This window comes from Mixophyes fleayi, chromosome 1 (assembly GCF_038048845.1).
Source record: "Mixophyes fleayi isolate aMixFle1 chromosome 1, aMixFle1.hap1, whole genome shotgun sequence".
Classification (NCBI taxonomy): Eukaryota; Metazoa; Chordata; class Amphibia; order Anura; family Limnodynastidae; genus Mixophyes; species Mixophyes fleayi.
In genome coordinates this window covers 214233100-214250148 of record NC_134402.1, presented here as the reverse complement: position 1 = coordinate 214250148, position 17049 = coordinate 214233100, and the positions used below count along the sequence as shown (strand labels likewise).

Genomic DNA, 17049 nt, shown 5'->3' with positions numbered 1-17049 from the left:
TTGATCAAGGAATGTATAGCCAAAACAGAGAGTTTATTGTATAAATAAACCTTATATTTCACCTTTGGTTGAAAGCAAGGACCAAAATGTGAAAAATGTCTTGTACTCTCTTATCATCTACTACATGCTGCAGTCACAATGCTTACAAACACTGCAGAACAGATCAGTTACCATAGATCAAAGTGAACAATATAACTATTCCACCTTTAGTGAAGCATTCGTTAATATGCCCTCAACCTGCTTAGAGCAGGCTCACGCCACAGGGATTTGCCCTTCCATAGCTCTCCAATGAAGTTCTATGGAAACTCTTCATAGAGATCCACATAATGAGGCATGGACGTGTTGCAAAGTGCTAGTTTACCCATGACTGAGTAAACTGGTGGTTTGCTTCAGGTAACAGGGTGGGGAGTGAACTCCATTTGCTGTATTTAGGAGAATATTGAAAATTCAATAAGCGGAAAGGTATTTTAAATTAAGAACACACAAAGGGTAAATGCAAAACTAAGATGTCAACATTAGGCATGTGGTAGCAAACACTATGTATTCATTTTAAAGTTACTTAGTTGGAGAATCTCAAATTACTGTTTGAAACACTTCAAATATATACAAGCAATACTATAATCACACCTCCCTCTATTGGAAAGCCGGTAGATTACAAACAAGAACAATAGTAGAGATAGCATGTAAGAATGTAGATTGTGTGAATGAAAGCCTGTAAATTGCTGTATGACGAATATATTTTTGTATTCTTAACATGTTAATTTCTTTATGAAATAAAACATGATAGTAAATTTTAGTCGATTGTGGATTTTAGGAAAGTTTTGGCGTTGGCAATTAGGAGTTGCCTAAAAATAAAGATTGCAGTTTGAATTTACACATTCACTTGTGTTGACAAGTCAGCCATATAGCTGGTTAATTCAATGTTCTTACATGGTTGGACTGTGGTTATAATGTAGATATAACTATTTAAACAGATATTGGTTTGAAATGGCATTCTGGGTATGGGCATCTCCCTCCAATGGATCAACTCATGCCCTCAAAAATTAGGTTTTTACCTATTTAAAAAAAAAAAAAAAAAGTGTGCTGGGTGGACCCTTCATGTCATCTTAAAAGAAATCAAAGTAGCAGAAGAGCAAGGTGTATTTGTTTTGATTAAATATACAATGTCCATATTCCTTAATCCCCTCCAATGTTTTGTACAAGAATCATTTTTGTTCGAGGCAGAGGGGTGTTTGTGAAAACCATCTGAGCTCTCATCACACGGATTACAATTTAATCCTTGTATTACTTCCAATTTCTGAATTAAATATATGGTTTTAGAACCAGGACCACAGTACAGTCATGCAGAATCTCACTTTTCAAATCTGAGGTTAGGCCCACTCACACAACTGAGCCAAAGAGGAGTTCCAGCAGACACATTTTTCTATTTTGCATATCTGTATTGAACTTGAACTTATGTACAGGCTTAAGACAGTTATATCAAACCTGTTTAATCTTCAAATGCACTACTTTGCCATGGATAAGGGAAGGGTGGGGAATTCAGTTCCCCTAGAAATTCACTCTATCCGTTTGAGAATTTGGAATCTGCTGGAGGCATGCTGGGAATGGATGCAGGTACGGAATGGAGGAGTGCTCCTCCTTGAAGCTACCTCAAATGAAATTTGGGTACAGCCACTTCAAGTAAACAATGGATGCCTCAGGGGAGGGACAAGAATTTTAAAAAATAAGCCTGGCCAAAAGTGTGTTTTCTCCATATGGGAAACCCTTCAATCCCATGCAGGAATTAGGTAATGTGGAAAAATGTGTTTAACGTTTTAAAACTCAATAATATACAAGGATATTTTATTGGAGAAAAAAAACAAAACTCGCCAAGTTAAAAACTAGATCTTCATGTGTGTAAACCAAGTGCTGACTATATAATTAAAGGGAAACATGCAAAAATGCACTCCAATACACTGACAGTGGCACAGAAACATGCAGAGTGGAAAGCCCTGATGCCAATCTGTTCTTTGGGGAAAAAACAGTTATAGATAGGCAGAGTGCTTGACACACACCAAACAACTGTCCCAGTGTGTAATGGTAACAATTCAGCATTTAATCCATCATTATAATGCCAGGTTTAGAGGAAACAGATTGCAAGTCCCCTTAACGGACACCTGTCAATAGAAAGTAAATTGTGCACGTCAGATTAAAAAAAAAATAAAAAAATAAAAAAAATAGGTGAATGCCAGTCAAAACAAGACAAGCAGTGTGTTAGATGCAGTGTTAAATTCAGCACACTATTTTGCTGCAGAGTTTTATTGAATTCCTAAAAATATGTGTAGTGGCTTGTAGGAAACAAACAACGGAAGTGTACTGCAATTGAACAAACAAGGAAAAATTTATAAAGCACTAAGAAGTATTTAGAGAAGGCACAGATAGACTAACACTTCTCTGTACTGATCTGAAAAATAAAGAATTATGTAATAAAATTAAGTATTTAACGTATATCAAGGGAAGAGTTAAGATCAACGTCTGTCGCAGCAATATTTTCAAGAATACCTACATGTGAAAAAGGTTGAAATGAGCTTTCCATATATAGTAACAAGTCTAAGCCATCTGATATTAACACTAGAAGGACATTGGCCCTAATAAATGGTTGCCATAATTCTAATCAATATAATCTAAAGTGATAAACTAATAATTTTCAGATGTGTACATGAAATCCTGCAACTTGAGTACTTACCAAAATAAAAGAACAAAATAACAAATGAAAACAAAAGTTGAGCAAAACAAAATCAAATTTAATGGTCTTAAATGCAAAAGTAAAACAAACAAAAAACACAAAAAAAAACCAAAAGAAATTTAAGAGGAACAAAACTGAAAATCCAAGGCAGTTTGTAGAAAAACTGGGAAGGGGATTAATTTTACTTAAGAATCAAATATTCTGTTAATATTTTAACCTTTAAAGAAATGAGTGTCATATGTAAATTGTGAAAAATTCCTGCAGAGGAAAAAAAAAAAAAAAAGTCACAAAAGGGGATGCGGAAGGAAAAAAAATAAAAAATAATAAAGTAAAAATCACAATGCTCAAATGTCTACAAATGTTATTAAAATGCTAATCTTAGATTAGATCAAAACCATACAGGTTATTTCTACTTGAAAATTATACATATTTTAATTCATATATGCTGAACCAATACAAGGTGCATAATGCACAGTATGTATGTGACAAAAGAAACAAAAAGAAAAAAACCCCAAAATATTTCTTGAAGTTTGAATATTAACTCTGGAATTGGAGGTTGTTTGTTTTTTTTTGTTTTTTCCATTTGTTTTTTCCTTTTTAAACACAGAACTGTTTGGTCCTTTCCTGCCTCTCATATGGTTTAATGAAGAAATATATTGAAGGGGAAAAAAAAAATATAATGTTTTTTTGGGAAAATAAGAAATCTAAGTTGCATTGGAGGTCAACTGGTATTAAGAACCCATTTCGGACCAAACTGAATGACAGCAGTATTTCAAGAGTTAAAATTGATTCTGAAGATGGGAACTGCGCTTATTTAATTGTGAATGGTGCACAAGGGTATCTGGATCATTTAATTCTCTTTTTTTTTTTTTTACACAAAAGTTGACAGGTAAGATGACCAGGCTTACATGCTATTTAAAAAGGGCATGGAAGATCGGTTCTGTTGCCCCTCTGAAATGTCAGTTAGTATTTCCATAAAATGCCAACTTTTACATCCCAGGATAGGCGGTTAAAAAAAACAAAAAAAAAACAAAACGCTTTTCCAAGGATAAGTGGGCACAAAAGCTAAAACATACCACAGTCATTAATCAAATGTCCTACAAGTGGACTACACAAAGAATGAATTAGACATGCTATTACATCTCCATTTTGAGAAACCTGAAATTTTGACTGTTGGAAAGCTAAAAATCAGGTTTCATAAGTCAGTGAGAAGAGGAAGAAAAAACAGAATAGGGAGAAAAAAAAATAAATTTATACATACAAATACTTAAGCTGGAAACTTGACAGCTTGATTAAAAAAAAAAATAATAATTTCCAGTCTGGAATATATAAACCCACATAGCAAACCTTTTGAAAGTCTTCAAAGTTAGCACATACTTAAATTTGTCACCATCTATAGGGTATATTTTATGTATACTATCCAGAATTTATTTGTATATTTAAAGAAAATAACTTAAGTAACTTAAAATTGGTCTAGCATGTTGGTGGGACCTCAAACATTTGAACATGTAAGTTGCATCCCCAGAGTATAAAAAAAAATTCTTTTCCACATTTCATTTAGACTAAGACAAAAACACTTGTGAAAATTGGCGTAAAGAGTTTTACACTAACAAAAAAAAAAAGAAAACGAAAAAAAAAAAAGTCTTCCCCCCCCCAAACTTCGTCAATCTTATTTTCTCTATTCCATACAAAAGACAATTAAGAGCAAGTTATTTGTGGGACTTGCTGGTTTTGAAGGAAACTTGTAAGGTCTTGTCCCCTAAACGGTAGCCATTAAGGCTTGCAATGGCCATGGCAGCTTCTTCATAGTTTGTCATGGTCACAAAACCAAAACCTTTGCACTTGTTGGTGTTAAAATCACGGATAACCTTCACATTAGTGACTGCTCCAAATGGACCAAACATCTGCCAGAGGATGCCTTCATCTGCGTCTTGCCCAAGGTTGTAAATAAAGATGCACCATCCAGATGAAGCACTGCTGGCAACATTCACACCAGATATACTGCTCATATGATCTACTCCCATCGGTGAAAACCTATTTGAAGAAACGGAAAATACACACCATAAGGATCAGACAAAACACATCATTAGCAATTAAGCGCCACTGAATAATGTAGACAGCACATACAGAACAATTGACTTCTGCAATTTACTTCTTGAATTCATGGCTATTTTTATTTTTTCAAAGCATCCGCTATTACTGCCATTTGTGTCCTTGTTCTGAAAGTTTATTTCAGAAATCACTTTCGTCTTGGACATTGTTGCACCCTCTTATATACTTATATCAGATATAGTGATTTTATACAGACGTCTAAACTTTTTTAAAAATTTATTTTTCTTTGCACATTATTTTTTTTTTTTTTTTATTTGATTGAAAGGAGACATATTGTTTTTTATTGCCCCTATTTCATATTTTTTTCTTCATGTGTGTTCATAGTTATCTAGCAAGGAGGCATTCTTTAGGTGTCTTTGTAATTTGTATAGTAGCAGCTTCTTCCATGCCATGTTGTCACATGCCAGTAAGTCCTGCCGCTGTGTTATTCAGAAATGCAGAATATTTCTATACATGCATGTTTAATAAAGAAAGAAAACGCTTCACATTCCACTCATTCACGACAAGCTTTTTTTTTGTATAAGAACACTAACTCTGCTGCATTATACAGGGTACAGCAACTACTCCAGCCTACCAGTACTGGCAGCATTAGGAGAGGCTTTTAGTCTCACAGAAGCAAGACCACAGTTCAGTGTTCTTATCCAAAGACATTTTGCAGCCTTTAGTTCTTACTGCCTAGCTTGCAGAGGGTATTCAGTCACATAATATATTAAAGCTAGACTATTATCATAAATGTATTAAATTAAAAACAAAAACAAGTTGCACCAAATTAGTTGGTCACTTCTCAAATAACACTTTCCATGCACACAAACAGGCAATGGATACATTTGAAAAGCAGAAATTAGAGACCATGCTCAGTTAGACCTTTCAGATTCAGAGTATGTTCATCTGACTCATCTACTTGCAATTTAATTTTTTTATTTCACCATTATACTCTTAATTAGACTAATAACTGTGTGGGATCAGTGTAATATTAAGAGTATTTACGCAAGAAAATAAGTTACCTGAATCTTTGCGCCTGGTGGTGAACAGGTCCTCCAAATCGTCGTGCTGGAGAGTGACACAACTGAGATAAAAGTGCCATGTTTTTATTCTGATTTGGATTAGCAGCAAACTTCACTGTGATGGGTTCTGATGAGCCTGGTGGCTTGTGACCATTAAAGCTGGCAATTGCCTCTTCTGCTTCTGATCGTTTGTCAAACCGTATAAATGCAACCCCACGCGACAAACCTTGAAATGTAAAGAAAATGTCAACAAAATGTATACTTCACATCATGCATTTTAAGAGACATAAATTAAGTATTAGTTTGATAATAGATGTTTGATTATTCACCTATCACAATATAAAAAAGTGTTAATTAAAAAATATTTTTGGGGTTTTGCCTATTCCAATACAATTTTTTTATTTATGGAATTTGATATTAAGGTTCCCAAGAAGCTTTCATTTTAACCAGTGTGAAAATCTATGGATAGCCCATCAGCTAATTCATTAAAAATAAAAGCATTGCAAATCAGTGTTCCAGCCTTGGCATCACCTATGTAGTACTGACTGCACTACATAGTAAACAGACACAATGAGCACAACACAATTGAAAAATAGGTGAATAATGCTTACCTGTAGCTTGATCAACAAGAACACGAGAATTGATAATGCGCCCAAACCCTGAAAACATATCTTCTACATCTTTCTGTGTCATGGTCCTTGGAAGTCCACTGATGTATAAGTTTGCATCCTTGATATTTTCGGAACTTGGCCGAGCAAAGGATACCTTAACAGAAAAAGAAAAATAAAGTTACTCTAGATTGAAAAACAATAAAAAGTATTTAAATAAATGCAGCTTTTGTACAATCTAAAAATTATACATTAAAATGTATGAAGCAAGCAAAACCAGAAGCTGGACAATGGATCTTTTCATACTTCACTTATATGTGAATATGCTGTATAAGTCCAGGTGACCAATTTACAGCAAATTTTCTATTTGACTCATTTGAAATATCTGAATGTACATTTGTTTAAATCTGTACTTTGTTTTGTCATGCATTGGAAACACTATAGGTTTGATTTAGACATTAGCACTGGAGTTAAAAACAAAAACGTGCTTTCACTATAACGGTAACACAAGTTAACGCATGCAAACTCATAAGGGGGTGGAATCTATTGGTTCCAATAAGCCAATACCCATTTCCACTTGCGTTCATCTGTGAACACTATAGGCTCCATTGCCTGCCCACCACTAATTTCTGTATGCCGGTAACCATTGTTAATGTAGTTAGATCCTGACAAATCATAAGTTACTGCTATCATCATAACCGCTCAAAACTAGAGATCATATAACTTGTCATTAACTTTGTAGATAACAAATTTAAAAAGTAAGATTAAAGTGTTCCTACTTGCAGCATGCCAGACCTATATAGCAATTTACTCAAATGCCCTCACATTTTCTTGACCTAACAGTGCCAACCCCAGGGACATTTTCACATTTGACAGTTTTAGACTTTTCTTCTGTACAGGACATCATTATTTATTTGTAGAGCACTACAATAGTTTATAGCCACAGACAGTCGGAAAAACAAAAGCATACATAAAAAAAACAGAATACAGACACACAAGTTTAACAAAAAGGTGCGGACAACAAATTGCATGGAGGGTCCAGCACATGACAGACTATGATTAACTTGCCACAAGGAAAAACAAGTGAACATTAATTTTACTGAGCATTTCATCAATAGCAGTACCATAAGCTTTCAGGATATCAAGGAGTAAGAGTGTAAATTAACAATTTATTATTTACCACAAAGCTGTGAGTTGTAACAGTTAAGTCAAATTTAGAATTCCTTCTCTTATCGACGACTCAGACACTGACCAATTGAAATATACAGAAGTCACAAAAAATTAGGAGTTAATCTGAAATTTTTAGTGGGTTAGTCTTGTGATTTGTCAAATACATATGTATAGCACATTTACAAGCATGTGTTAGTTGAACTATAGCCAACAAGGTAAAGGAACACTAAATTTTAAATACAATATACCTTATGAAAAAGAGCTACTAATAACATTTATAGAAATATGTTCTATCAAGATATGATTTTACATATAAGACGTTTGACACTATTTACGTATGCTGTGTAGCCAAGTGCGAGCTTTTCTTAATATTTTGCAAAAAGTTGACTGCCTGCAGTGTCCTTCTGTGGAATTACTGACAGGAAGTCTGCTATGTGCAAGAAAATATATCCTCATATCTTCAATAACTCCATTTTCGATAAGCTCTTGTACTGGGGAATACAAAAGAGCTACTAATAACATTCTAAAATATGTAAAATTATATTGATAATTCCCCCCGTCAACAAAGATATAGCTTAATCAATCCAAACTCTGGAGAAGTTGGCGTACAGTACAGAAATGGCGGAACAACATGTTACCAAGCTGCCACTCTAACCATTATGTTTCATATGTATCGGTGTTATTAATGTAAATTTAATGAACAATGTTTTATTATACCTTTGTACCCATATCCCTATACCTTTTTGTGCCCCTTCTCCCTTTTCTTTTTGCAACTCATAATTGCCTTAACCGCTACTAAAAAATGTTTTTTTAAAAAAAATAGTTTTCTTTTCTTGTTAAATAAAAAATAAAGACAAAAATAAAAAACCTTAAAGAACCACTAATCGACAAAACTGATTTTTCTTCATGAAGGTAAAATTCACTGTTTCTTCACTACAGCTGTGTTAAAGGTACCATATTACCTTTACTCAACTACCGACATATTAAACCACTTCTTTAAAACTGCCCTAAAGGGATCTGATGCAAGGGGGAAAATAAATGGACTAGGTCTACTTAAACTGTAGTGAAAGCACTGAACCAGAGTCCACCAATCTACTGCATACTTAAAGTAAGTCTACAGGTCTGTCAGTCAGTGTCAGCCTTTGATATATTAATGACAAATACTGCCTTTACTTTACATCAGAAAGCCTCAAAGGGAAAACAAACTAGCTTTTTACATTGGCGATTTAAAACCTCGCTAGGCAGATGATGCGCTGATGGGGGCAAACACATGAGATTCCACTCCCCTTTGAATAGGAAAAACTTTAGCCACAAGTAACGTTAGATGCACTCTAGCCAACTATAAAGTAAATACTACAAAAGAAGAAAGCTAAGCAATAGTTGTACCACATCCATCAACCAGACACCACGATGGTGCTAGACTCCTCCAATGGAATGCTGTAGTGACATAGCAGACACATAAATTGCAGCAATTTAACGTGTTCTGCAGCATCACGCAGTCAATAATAGGGAAAGTCTGTTTGCGAAGAATCGGTATAATCGATGTATATTTAACACAAATATAATACCAAGGGATATCTGCAGATATTTATACTAAGTAAAGCATTTTCTGTAGAGTGTGTGTTCAGGAGACAGGGAGTAGGGATTACATGTCAACATATGGCACTGGTTCAGCTAACTTCAAACCTGGTTTTAATGTAATTAAGCACCAGCTAATAATTAATTCAATACTGGCTAGATTTCTACCTTATAATCCTAGATAAAATTGATGGGAGCAGCCATATTGTTAATACCCAAAGCATCCCCCATGACATCAATGGCAATTATAAAAAATGCAAAGTAAATAAAAGGCACATATAGGTTACAAAGATGTTAAATTCTGTTAAAGTATGGAAACATTTACATTTGTACTGAAAATTGCCAAGTGCCTTTAAATATCAGAACCAATAACTTATTTAGAATGTTAATGTCCAATGTTTAACATAGGAATTTTGCAACACTATTATTCCAGTATTAACAAGATGCTTGTGTAAAAGCTAATATTTGTCCTTTTGGACACCTGTAAAGGCACAAATACTGGTTATTAAAAAAAAAATATCTCATATGGGCCATTTAAGCATGTATTTTTTTTTTATGTTTGTCTTAAAGAAAGGGCATGCAAAAGAGCTCCTGTAGAACAGGCCACATACAAAAAAAAAAAAAATTCAGACTACAAATCTCCTAGAACAAGACGACTTGTTGCTCTCCTTGGTCACATCATATACAACGGAGGCTCTAAGGAAGATGCATATCCTCTATAATAAACACAACATAAGCTTGTCAAAAAGGCTGTGTTTCGCTAAACAATTAAAAAAAAAGTGTATAACCTAAAGTAGAGCCTTAAGTGCAAACACTATCTGGAAACCACAATTCACCCATTACATACTTTAATGCCAATATCTTATGTGACGTAGTTCAGTCTTAAAGAAAGCTAGGCCAATGAAAGCCATTGGAATTCCCCTAGTGTTTTTCCAGAAGGAATAAAAGGATGTACTGCCCCTAAATTCATGTGAGGCATCCTTTTTGTGGCAAAGCCATAAATAGTAAATTTTAGGAATCTGCTCTATGTTGAATGTTTATAAAAATATATATTCACCTTTATGGTTTTTGATTGCAGTCTCAATCCATTAAGTGTGTTTATTGCTCTTTCAGCATCTTTAGCATTTAAGTAATTCACAAAGCCATATCCTAAGCTGTGCCCTGCAAAAGGAAAACAAAAAAACAAAAAAAAACAAAAAAAGCAAAAAAAACAAAACAAAATAAAAAACACAATTAAGAAAAAAAATACTTCTCCCTGAATCCATATAATATACAGTTTGTAAAATATGACTTCCATAAATCTGGGCTTTATGAACACTGGCTATGAAAAAGTGAAATAAAAATAAAAAGTTGCTTCCAACGTTCATGTGATTCATTTTCACACAAAACTTATGGGATCATGTGTTTTTCATAATGAACTAACTACTGATTATTTTTGCTTCTGTCTCATTGCACTAGTGTGAACACGGGATATGAAATCTGTGAATATGCCCTGCATTTTCTGCTTTTTCCAGTCACACACAATGCCGACATTAGGGAAATATAGTGTAGTTTCCTTGTTTTGTATAAGGCATACTCAAAGAATGTAATTTCTTTTAAAAGGTAAAAACATTTATATATATTTTTTACGTGTATGCGAATCTGTATGCATTTTGACAGACTTCGTTACTTAGGGGAGTATTCAGCTCAGCACGAGGTCCTGTATGAGCCTTGATCAGTTATGATAGAGAAATATCTGCTCATTTATGCTTACACCTCTATGATGTGCAGGTAAAATGGTGCACGCAAAATTGAGCTGAGAATTCAACTCGTACGGCACTGTGTAGAGTCATCACATGAAGCTCCTACAGAACCTTGCGCGGAATTGAACCTCTTCCCACTTGAAGTGAAATATATAAAACGTTAACACAAATGAATAAACATAATGAAAATGTTGCAAAACTTGGAAGCTTCAAAGTAGAGAACAAACAAAAGAAAACAAAAACAAAAATGTTGAAGTGAAATATGTTATGATGGTCTTGTGGTCTTTGCTAACAATTTTACCCCCCATCCGGGGGTGCATTTTTTCTTCTAAATGTGACATGTTGCACTGTAAAGCTAGCATCACTTTTTGCATAACACCACTATTTACAATTGGCAAAACAGTGCAATTTTATTAAACAAGCACAAAAGAAAAATATCACTGTACATAAGACCCTTTAATAATAAAATTGAAAATTTGTTTCAAGTTTTTAATAGCGCTTATGAGATTCACTGCAAGCACTATCCTTTGTTCAGAACTCTGCATCAGACAAGCCGCATTTAGCCTCTATACAGTACACTCGCCAATACAAAATTTGGTTTGGACATATTGATTATTGGAATATACCCGATAATGATTATACACATTTTCTCTCTCACTCTCGCCCAATTAACAAATAGTCGTTCTCTCTCCTGCTTTTTTACATCATGGCGTTTCTGTACCTTGGAAAAGACGCATTTTTATCTTTTTATTTTGAACATGGTGGTGCTAGACTTGCTATTGAAGTCTATGGTTTGAAAGTTTTCTCAAAGGTCATCATAATACTGCACCTTCCATCAAAATGTATACACATAAGTACGTAAAAGATAATCTATGCACCAACAATAACAAAGATGAATACTGATGTTTTCTATCAGAAAATGTCCTTAATATTTTAAGTTGCATAACTGCAAGAAATGTTATCACAAGAGATGAGACCATGAACTCATTTTGCATTTACATGTTACATTACATCTGTAATCAAGCACAATGGTCATTCCTCATATTGTGGAAGTTAAAGATATTTAAGCTCAAGTCCATGAGCATTTTAGGGCCCCGTGTCTGAAGAGATTACACTGCCAAATAAACGAATTCGATTTTGTACAGAGTCCCAGAAAGAAATTAATATAGTGGTTCACTAGATTTAATGAAACTTTTACCCATGGTTGCATGTCGTTTGTGCAATAAGTTGTGCCAGAGAACTTTGTTTCTATTTTTGTGCATCTAAAATGAAAGAAATTAACTCACCTGCAACTTTATCCCGAATCAGCTTTGCAGACTCCACCTCTCCGATGCTGCTGAAAAGGCTGCGCAGCTCATCCTGTGTCATGTTCTGAGGCAGGTAGTTTACAATTAAGTTAGTTCTACCCATGTCGTCCCTGCATACATCATCCATGTGATCTTCATAACCGTTAGACATCTTAAGTTACCTGTTAAAATTACGAAAAATATTGTAATGTTTTAATGTTAATACAAATTTCAAAAGCTGAAGTAAATGAAATGCTTATACCTACCTCTAACTTACAAACATCATGTGTGCCATACTATAAACTGATATTTTTAAACACCATAAAAGAGTACCATGTAGAAGAGCAGGGGTTGGCAACCCTTTTCTATCAGTGTGCTGGCTAAAATCTAGTCAAGCCTAGGTGTGCCAGTTGCGTATATATTACAATTAACGATGTCTTATGTTATTATGCTAATATCATAATAATAGTAATGACACCAGCAAATAAACGTTCATGTTATGCCACATAGTTTTGCCCCCAATACACAGAATGCCACATAGTTACCATTGGTGTCAGTACACACGTCTTCCGTTCCATAGCAAAACCTGGTTGCTGCCTCAGTAAAGCAGCTGATGAAGGGCGAAACTGAGCTATTTGCGCAATGGTTCAGTTTCGGTAATCTTCCGCTGCTTTAGAGAGGCAGCTGCGGAGCTCTCGCGTGTCAGACAAAAAAGTTCTGTGTTCCAGCAGGGAGTAGCCGACCACTGTAGTAGCCAGTCATGTTCATCCAACAATGGGGCCCTGAATGGTTTCGCTAAGCTCCTAGCACTACACTATCTACAGTGTTCAAATGAGAGCCCCTTATAAGGGCTGATCTTGTGATGTTCACACTAACAGGAAATCCCACTGTTGTCAAGCCTGAATCCTTGGTACACTGACGAATCACTTGTCCAAAGCAGGGCATTATGATTAGATCCACATTGAAATGGATCCAATAGTAACCGACACAGTATAGTACTGCTGTAGTTACTAATAAATCCAGTTTGTGATACCAATTGGGAGTCTGTAATAACATCTAATGGTCCCTACTGGATAATAGGTAGGAGAGTTTGTGCAGGTCATTAAGATAAAAGACATCACAGTTTCTATTACTATAACCATCCAAAACCTTAATTATTAGAACACGTTTGGTATCCCTGCATTCGGGAGAACCAGCAGAGTAGGGGTATTTATCCTTCACCAACCTAACATGATCTTGTTAGTTTATGTATTTGTCAATCTGACTGTGCGCTGGAGTTTTGTGGCATCTAAAACAATAATGTCAGGCAAATTTTCTGGGATTGCTCTGAAAATGTACAAAGTAACCACAGACAAAAAAATAAGCAAATAGAAAGTATGGGAGTTAGATAAAAATAAAGCTATTTCAATATGTACCCAACAAGAGACCTATGTACTGAAAAAAATATAAGATTTGTTTGGCAAAAAAGAGAAATTAAAAAGTAATTTGTGGTGTGAAAAAAATATAAGAGTTGAAATAATGGAAATGGGTTTGGTTAGAGAGGTGTAAATTTAGCACCCCATGTCCTTAACGCTCTTCGGGGGTCACACAACCACCAGATGTGCAGATTTTGTGATTACTCTGGAAATTTTGGCAATGTTACAAATTTTCTTTTTTGCTTAGCAGGATATTACATTATGTTATATTTTCAATGTATGTGTATATGGTACGTATGCACATGTTTATACTGGATATATGTATAAGCGCACACATAAAAAGGTAAACTTGGCTCTTTGTAGTACCTATAGTTTTTGGCTCTTAGGGGCATATTCAATTGTCCGCGGGATCCGCGCACGATTACCAATAATGCGGTAATCGTGCGCGGAAAAACCGTTAATACGGTAATTTACTCGCTGGATTTCAGCTCGCAGCTCAGGGAGCTGAAATCCAGCGAAAGATTACCGTATTAACGGTAATATTGTTTAAGCGCTCGAACTTTGGGACAATTGAATATGCCCCTTCCAGTTCTTCCAGCAGAACTGGATGTTCTAATTTCCCCAACAAAAAACAGTATCACAAGTCAGTGTTCTAAAGCATCATACAATCCACCCAGTGCGAAAATAATATGGGCAGGGAATGCTGTCCTCTTGTCACAATGGAGATCGACAGTGTTTCCCATTCAATTTAATGATATAAGAAATTAAGCAGTGAGCTTTAAGTTAATATGGTAGATAAGTATAGTTTCAGCTGATTGAGAAAGTCAATTAAAAAAAAGTGTGACACTGCACAATCTGATGTTTAAACATTTAATAAAAACAAAGAATCAACTTTACTATTAACATTTTTTGGACGAAAAGCCGCTTCAATGTATAACATTATGGTCCAACAAAAGTAATAAAATATTCCCTGCATTTGCCCTTTCCTCTAGAAGAAAAAGGGGGGTTGACATCTAGTGAACTCATGCACTGGTGGATACCTCTGTGCTAGCAACTTTCCCTGAAATTTCCCTATGCATTCAATAGCATTGATGACATCCAACTGGATGAAGCATCTCATGCGGGGGTGTGTCTGTATACTCCATGAACTAGGAAGAAACCAACCTGATGCAAAAGACTAGTGTTTCTCAAACAGTCCTTAACAGTGAAGGTTTTCCAGGTAACAAGGAAAATGATTATTTCACCTGTTATGTTGCAATGTGTTAGTAATTAATACGCCTGTACTAAAGCAGGGAGATATGGACCTGAACTGTTATGAAGTCCTGAGGACTTTGTTTAAGAAACACTGCAATAGATCACATGAAAGTATTTCAACAAAAGAGAAAGTGGGTGCTATTCACCAAGGTAGAAAAGACAACATACTGTATCATTTGTTAGGAATGGTGTCAGCTGCCAGCCATGTTTGGGTCTCATTCAGTTCATAGGGTGTAGACAATAGGATTGGGTCTCTACTTTTGAGAATGAAAAGTGTATCTTATTGTGCAAAAGTATATATAATTTTTTTCCCCTTAGAAACTTCTTACAATAAGCATATCCCAGAAAATAAAAGGGACAAACAGATTTGCTATCCAGAATACATGGATGCCAAACATTTACTTCACTTAAGATCCAAAAGCAGTAAGAAATAAGCCTCTTTTTACCCATGAAACCCAATGAGGCAGAAGAGACTGAAATAAATCTCCCCCACTACACAGCAGTAAATATATCAATGCTGAAATGGATATAAATGAAGTCCACATTTACCGTTTTCTAGCTTGCTACTTCATAGCACATATTTAATTGTTGTAGACCCCCTATCTCCCTATTTATTTTTAAAAAGGGAGGCGCACTTACAATTTACTTCAAGCATGCATGCTGTTACATCTCAACATATTTGTTTATACTGCTACTTTTTATTTATACAATTCAATACACATTACATGCAAAAGTGTTTAATACAAGCTACATTGTATATACAATGTAATTTCAGAGATACGATATATAGTTTGGCGTTCGTGTTACAGTACATTTGCCGCCATACACAATCTAATACGGTAAATCAACCTAACTGAATATGGTCTAAAACGATGTCTTGCCCTCAAACACATATAACATTAATATTTATGAAGGCTCTTCCAGTAGAAACTGCGGAGTCTCCTCTCTATGAACCCATGTGAACACAGCGTATTTGCAGTTCTCGGATGCAGCGATATCCCGCCATCCCCATCGCAGCCTATATCACCCCTCCCTAACAACACCTCCGCCCTCCACTCAGTTCTCTACCCTGGAGACTGGGACCAAAAGAATGAGCAGAAGTTACACTAGTAGCGGGTAAACGGGATGACACGTTGCCCCAGGTCTCGTAGCATCAATCAGTCTTTCTCTAGCAGGCCTTACTGGAGCCTCAAGCGGGCGGCCTAAGGAGGAGGAAGGTGATGTAGAAGAACGGGCCGCCCATGAGGCCTCCCCCGGCTACAGTAACGTATACAGAGAGTAACCGATATCTACTTTTCATTATTATTGCGATTCAGCGATCTTACCCTTGCAGCTTCCCGCTCTATTCAGACGAGTGAGCGGCGAAATCCGTGACCCGACCCGGACGTTCCCAGCACGGAAAGAGCAGCGGCTTCTGGCGTCACACGAGGGGAAAAAAAATGGACAAAAAAAAAAAGGAAAGAAACATGGCGGAGACGTGCGGCGCATGCGTAGTCATTGCCATAAGCCCTGCCGACTCCGAAATCAATTGGCTGAGTGACTCCAAACTCGCTGTCTATTGGCTAACCAACGTGCTCATCATACCAAGCTAGCTGTGTTTTTTTTTTGGGGTTTTTTTTTTTGCAACTTCCGGCTCACAAAGCTTGTGAGGATGCGCGGGAGAATGGCGCCTGTAGCAGCTTCACCAGAACAACATATAACTTTAATTCCTGTATGTTATAAGTGTCAACGTTTGGTTACACGTCTCTTAACAAATACATTCTGAAACTAGATGTACGGTTTAGCCGATTCAACCCTGTTGACAGATGTTTCCTACTAGTAACTTAAAAATTGAATTCAAATTTATACAACATGTTCTTTTGGGCATATTTCATTGATTTGCAGTAGTGGGTTAGGGCAAACTATGATACTTTTATTAGGACGGTTTCATTATTAAAGTAAGAGGAAAATAATTGACCCTGGTTCTTTGTGTATTAATAAACGTGTAGCTCCACTGTATGATATGTAAAATACTACATACACAATTCCTATTTATATATTATTATTTTTCAAACCATAATTGCCTACTTTTCTGGAATGTCCAGAAGGCTCCTGAAATAAATGGGTACCGCTCTGACTCTTGCTTACCTGCCTGCAATGTAGACAGGGATTTATC

At 35.7% G+C, this 17049-nt stretch overlaps 1 protein-coding gene and 1 long non-coding RNA gene across 2 annotated transcripts in view; one reads left to right on the top strand and one right to left on the bottom strand.

The window, feature by feature from the left end:
• LOC142149706 (uncharacterized) overlaps positions 1-17049 on the top strand; it is a 716201-nt gene that overhangs the window by 180339 nt on the left and 518813 nt on the right. The gene's annotated exons all lie outside the window — the stretch shown is intronic.
• On the bottom strand, positions 4337-16362 carry ELAVL1 (ELAV like RNA binding protein 1). Its single transcript, XM_075204954.1, has 6 exons — positions 16220-16362; positions 12226-12407; positions 10255-10358; positions 6453-6606; positions 5842-6067; positions 4337-4759 (listed from the first exon to the last, which is right to left on the bottom strand). The coding sequence occupies exons 2-6, from the start codon at positions 12395-12397 to the stop codon at positions 4435-4437; spliced, it is 981 nt and encodes a 326-aa protein (XP_075061055.1). The 5' UTR covers positions 12398-12407; positions 16220-16362; the 3' UTR covers positions 4337-4434.